At 35.1% G+C, this 6,180-nt stretch overlaps 1 protein-coding gene across 3 annotated transcripts in view; it reads right to left on the bottom strand.

The window, feature by feature from the left end:
• Positions 1-6,180, bottom strand: part of daam1a (dishevelled associated activator of morphogenesis 1a) — a 57,068-nt gene that overhangs the window by 6,653 nt on the left and 44,235 nt on the right. For all 3 annotated transcript variants that reach the window (XM_016534564.1, XM_016534571.1, XM_016534578.1), the window contains 7 exons: positions 5,937-6,021; positions 4,977-5,083; positions 3,924-4,012; positions 3,610-3,778; positions 3,415-3,522; positions 2,007-2,067; positions 1,550-1,681 (listed from right to left, as the gene is read on the bottom strand). In XM_016534564.1, coding sequence (XP_016390050.1) covers positions 1,550-1,681; positions 2,007-2,067; positions 3,415-3,522; positions 3,610-3,778; positions 3,924-4,012; positions 4,977-5,083; positions 5,937-6,021 — 751 coding nt within the window. The remainder of the gene's footprint in view (positions 1-1,549; positions 1,682-2,006; positions 2,068-3,414; positions 3,523-3,609; positions 3,779-3,923; positions 4,013-4,976; positions 5,084-5,936; positions 6,022-6,180) is intronic.

Below are 6,180 nucleotides of genomic sequence, written 5' to 3'. Positions count from 1 at the left end.
ACTCTTAACTTTTATAAAGAATATCTCTTTGGATTTGAGACTTTAGTCTTTGCAACTTTACAGATCTTCTTTATGCACCAAGAGCTTGTAACACTCCAAAGAGAAAGGAAAAATTGAAATCACATCATATGACCCCTTTAAAGACTTGAAGTAAGTTTTTTTTTTTCATGTTGCATTTATTTGATCAAAAATACAGTAAAAGCAATATTATGAAATAATTAAATTTTTAAATAACTGTTTTCTATTTGAATTTATTTTAAAATATAATTTATTCCTGTGATGCAAAGCTGGATTTTTATCAGCATCATTACTCCAGTCTTCAGCGTCACATGATCCTTCAGAAATCATTCTAGTATGCTGATTTGCTGCTCCAGAAACATTTCTTATTATTATCTATGTTGTTCTGCCTAATATTTTTGTAAAAACTGTGATACTCTTTTTTCAGGATTCTTTAATGAATACAGAGCTCAAAAGAACATAATTGTGACCCTGGACCACAAAACCAGTCTTAAGTCGCTTGGGTATATTTGTAGCAATAGCCAAAAATCATTAGGACATTAGGTAAAGATCATGTTTCATGAAGATATTTTGTAAATTTCCTACTGTAAATATATCAAAACTTAATTTTTGATTAGTAATATGCATTGCTAAGAACTTCATTTGGACAACTTTAAAGGCGATTTTCTCAATATTTTGATTTTTTTTTTGCACCCTCAGATTCCAGATTTTCAATTAGTTATATCTCGGCCAAATATCGTCCTATAATAACAAACCATACATCAATGGAAAGCTTATTTATAGCTTTCAGATGATGTATACATCTCAATTTCGAAAAATTGACCCTTACGACTGGTTTTGTTGTCCAGGGTCACAATTTATTTGAAATATAAATAATTCGTAACATTATAAATGTCTTTAATGTCACTTTTGTTCAATTTAATGCATCCTTTTTGAATAAAAGTATTCATTTCCTTAAAAAAAATAAACATACCGACCCCAAAATTTTGAACAGTAGTGTATGAATGTATTGAAATGTGAGACAACTACAGGTCCTCAATTTCTAACTAAGATCAAACCTTCATCTGTACCTTTGCCAACCCTTTAGAAAACCAGCTAGATCCCAACATAAAATTCAACCACTGCGGTAGCATCAAATCCATCCCATGTGCAGCTTCATGAGCAGGATCAGACTGTAAGAACCTGCCTTTGAAACTGATCTTCAGCCTACTGCAGTTAAAGATTAAGGTCCACCCTTTCCAGCAGTTCCAATGTCCACAAAGACGGACAGACGCCCAATAAACTCCAGCGAAAGCAGTGATTTAACTTCTACAAGGCCGAGTTATGTTTGCCAGCATGGAGCGGGGAAAAAATTTGGCATTTCAGATGTTTAACGGTGACTTCAAAGCTGCAGTGGAGCAACTTTATGTGAGCTCTCATATTTAAGCAGCCAGATAGAGTGACAGGCCTCACTATGCTCAAACCTCTCATAAACCTTTAACATCTATTAGCTCCTCAGGCTCAGTGAACTGTGGTGCGCTTTCATTCTTACCAAATCCTTGGCGTCCTGAAGAGAGTCTTCCACTTCAGAGAAACTGAAACCAGCCACAGTGATGAACTGACTCACAACAGACACAAACTTATCGCCGTAGGTCTGAGGCTGACTCTTCTGGTACTCCAGCTCCTGTTGAGAGAGAGAGAGACAGGCTGCTATCAAGACACAAGTAATGCATTGACTTAAATAACAGATATTTAATAGGAGTTCATTTAATTCAGAGGAAAATGCAGATTCATCCCAAATCTCCCAAGAAAACACCTTAGTAATCTAGCAAGGCCTCAAACTTCAAATCTCAGTGATTTTCTGTTTTGAAGTGTTGTAATCATAAATAATGTTTTAGCCAATGATGTTGCATGGCTGTTATATAAATAGATACATTTGCTACACTGGATGACCTCATAAGCTGTAAAGCTTGTTGTAATTGTAGACAAAATGAGAGAAGGGCGCTTACCGTCTCCACGCTTTTTAGGCCAGTGCGCAGATTGTTAATGTCTTTCTCCAGTTCAGTCATGCTGGGAAAAAAGGAAGAAAAATAAGTTGGAGAGAGAGATAATGAGAGATAATGTTTCACTGGACAATTTGCAGACCCTTTAATCTCATTTCGAATGGCTGAGGAATGAATCACATCAAACAGTATCTTCACACAGTGACTATGGTTTTGCCAAATAGGACTTGTTCCTGGATCAACAACTTTTGTTGGTGCTGGAACAACATTCCTCTCTAACATTTTGCGCATGTTCTAACTCCATCCCGAACTATAAACTAGCCCTAAAATGAGAGTGAAACGATGGGCTTAAACTGTTCAAGCTCTCAGCACTAACCTTACCCCTAACATTTGATTGGCTGTTTAAGGAATATTCCGGGTTCAATACGCGGTCCTGTTGAAAAATTTGCTGTTGGTAAGATTTTTTAAAAACATTGTGGAAGTGCTTACCAAGGCTGCATTTATTTGAACAAAAATACTGTAAAAACAGTAATATTGTGAAATATTATAATAATTTTAAAAAGTTCTATTTTAACATATTTTAAAATTTTATTTATTCCTGTGATGCAAAGCTGAATTTTCAGCATTGTTACTCCAGTCTTCAGTGTCACATGATCCTTCAGAAATCCTTCTAATATGCTGATTTGCTGCTCAAGAAACATTTCTTATTATTATCAACGTTGAAAACAGTTGTGCTACGTAATTTTATTTTTTCCCAGAATTCACTAACATAATAAACGTCTTACCCATAAATTGTCTTTTGATCAATTTAATGTGTCCTTGCTGAATTTAAAAACGAAAAGAAAAAAAGAAAATATCTTTCTGGCCCCAAACAGTTGAAGCATTTGTGGCGAAACATTGATCATTTGAAAAAAAAAAAAATGTAACTCATTCATTCCATTGAGGTTACAGCAATTATTTTTAGAGGATTTAAAAGCAGAAATGTAATGCTTATGATTTTATAAAAGCACTTTCATTAATTCTTCTGTTAAAACCTGTGCATTATTTGAGCTTTAAGCTTTGATATAACTTCACATATAAAAGGACAGTAGGTGAATTTTTCATATTAAAATCATGGTAATATGCATATTGTTTGTCTTGTTGACGTACGATTGAGAGAGTATTTCAACATTTACAGATTGGCCCCTTTCACTTCCATTTTAAGTATCTCACTGTAAGCCAAACTTTTGTGAGGGACCAGTGTAAATAAATTTTGTGCTAATCAAAATTATGCCACAAAGTGCCATCGATTAAGCTTAACTTGTTTACACTCCTTTAAAAGTGTTGTTCCAAGACCAATATTTGCTTTTATTACATAGACTGTTTCCAGAGATACAGAAACTCTTAAATGGGTGCAATAGTTTTAGGTTCTTACTTGACTTTGGCTGCTTCTGGAACGTTGTGCAGATCCTCATGAATCAGGCTGACTTTAGGGTACTTCTGCTCAAGACTGGTAATCAGGTAGTGCAGGAGAGTGACGTTCCTATTGAGAAACACACAGCTTGTGTAACTGCATGGCTGGTAGGAGTTTAATATACAGTACCCACACAAACCAAAGCCCTGTCTTTACTTGTCGATGCTGGACTTGGTGTCAGCGATCTTGTTGAGAGAGGACACTTTGAAGCCAAAGGCATTGCCCCTCTGGCCTTTGTTCATGTAGTTGCCGAAGGCTAGCACCACCTCCAGAAGCTGTCGAAGATTCTTGCTCTGAAGAACCTCCTTAGAGGCTTTACTGAGAGCTGAGAGAAAAAAAACAGCATTTTTAATATTACACCTACACCTTGCATAACCTAAAAGGTGTTTGTATGATTTATTTCACATAACTGAGAACATACAGAACATTACTGTAGATCACGCATGACTGATAGAGGCATCAGGATTTACCTTCTACTTTGGGCTTGATTTCTGCTATTCTTTCTGCAAACTTCTTTTTGAAGTAAAGAGACTGCAGTCTTTGCTGGTAGTGGTTGATTCTGTGGTTTAAAAGGAGAATTGAAATGAAACACCATTTATTATATGATAATATCTCATTTACATTACCAGACAAAAATGTGGACACATTTTATTGAATTTAAGTTTCGTATGATCTTAAAACTTATGGGATTCTGTTTAAATAATTGAAATTAGTTTTGATGTCAATTATAAATTGTCTACATTTGTATTTGAAGTACATCTGATTATAAATTGTGGAAAATAGTCAAAATAAGGAATAAATGTGTCCAAGCGACTGACTGGTAATTTATATCAAACAATATTACATATAAAAATTAATGTATACTAAAGTAGAATATATAATAGATCTTGAAAGAAAACTAACAAGGGCTGTACCCATAATGCATTGCTACAAAACATCTGAAATATTAACAGCCAAATATTTTTCTGTGGTTTTTCATTGTTCTGTTAAAGCATGCCTGTTCATGAGACACGAGTCCTGTTAACCATATTAAAATAATAAAAAAAATAGTCCAATAACACCTGCAACTTGTTTATCTTTTATTAATTCATGAAGCTGCCCATTCTTCAGGGCTTTAATATTTATGTCTTTGTTGGCTGACATTCCAGAGATTAATGACAATGTACAACATCCTTGCTGAAGAAAAGAAAAAATTAAAAAAAAAAGGGAAAAAAAAAAAAAAAAAAAAAAAAAAATGACGACATGTTTCCAGCCCTGTTTCAGCCAATTTCAGGCTTTATGCCAAACTGAGGAAAACCAAATTTGGTAATTGAAGTCAAAGATTATAGCATGAGACTAGCCAGACCGAGATAAGAACGTTATTCAACAGTTTCTTTTCCACATACTGACATCTACACCACCTTGAGCTGAAACATTTAGAAGATATTGTGTGTTTTGATGGCTCCGTTCAGTCTGATGAACATTATCTCTATTTATTATGTCCAAATACTAAGTGGATTCTCATGACCTAAATTAATCTCTACCTGCTCATCTCATAAAGGAAGCGATCTGCCTTCGCCATCCGCTCCAACTCATGTCTGTGTTCCTCCAGAAGGTCCACGTCACTTTTTTCTGGCACGAACTTTAACAGCTGCAGAGGAAGAAAGCAAGCATACTAATGACTAAATTGGGCCAACCAATCAGAAATCATTTTGAAAGAAAAGTCTTAAAGGTACAGTAGCAAAATAGCCTGTTTATTCATAAAATAAACTGTAAAGATAAATTATGAAAAAAAAGATACAATTGAGCATATTCTGATCCTTTTAGGCGATGCTAAGACAATGTGGCCCCATCAAACACATTAAGGGATCACATATACTCGTCACACTACAGTAACTGTTTGATTGCTGTTAAGATTAAAACAACAGCAATCTGAAGACTTATAAAACCTGATTGCCATTATATTGCTTTTCAAGTCCATTTGGAAAATGTTACAACCATTTACTTGCTGCTCTTATTTGGTGATTTGCTTTAAATTTTAAACAGGGGGAGGTATACAAAGCTGCATTTTATTACCAATATAGCTACATGGCTAGATCAGGTTTTAATTAAACTACAAAAAGCCACATTAATGTGCTTCACTCACAGGATACACACAACAGACTTTATTCAGGCATGTGAAAAGCTGGTACAGTATCAAGAGGCTTTGGTATGTTTTATATTTTTACAAACTACAGCAAATATCACCATCAATCAGAATGACAAAAGTGCAAGGTGTCTTGTCAAAACTGCTTCTGCAAAACAGTAATTGCATGCTGGCTTGGACTGTCAGGCTTATGTAATTAAACCTGAGCCCTGTGCAGACGCTGTATCAGCTAATCACAGTTCTGAAATGTTTGATGCCAATCCACTGCAGTAAAACAGGTTTGTTTTGGACATAAGCCACCCGGAGTTATGGGTTAAAGTGTGAGCTAAGTGATGGAGTATGTGGTGATGCATCTCACTTGTTCTAGCATATCCTTGGGTAGGTCTTCCTGCTCATCCATGGTCAGTATGGCTCTCTTGATCTCCTCGTTGGAGAGTTTTAATCTGCAAAAAGAAGATTTGAGCAAATCAGCGCATGTGGCTCATTCCTCATTTTTGAGTGAATTGTACAAAGAAATACTCTGGTCATATTTCCATATCTTTTTTTCTATTAATTTTGGGGAGATATGATAATTCTCTTGAGATTCACCATTTTGATATCTG

This window comes from Sinocyclocheilus rhinocerous, unplaced genomic scaffold (assembly GCF_001515625.1).
Source record: "Sinocyclocheilus rhinocerous isolate Xijiao unplaced genomic scaffold, SAMN03320098_v1.1 scaffold1004, whole genome shotgun sequence".
NCBI classification, from domain to species: domain Eukaryota; kingdom Metazoa; phylum Chordata; class Actinopteri; order Cypriniformes; family Cyprinidae; genus Sinocyclocheilus; species Sinocyclocheilus rhinocerous.
This window is presented reverse-complemented; position numbering and strand designations above follow the sequence as displayed.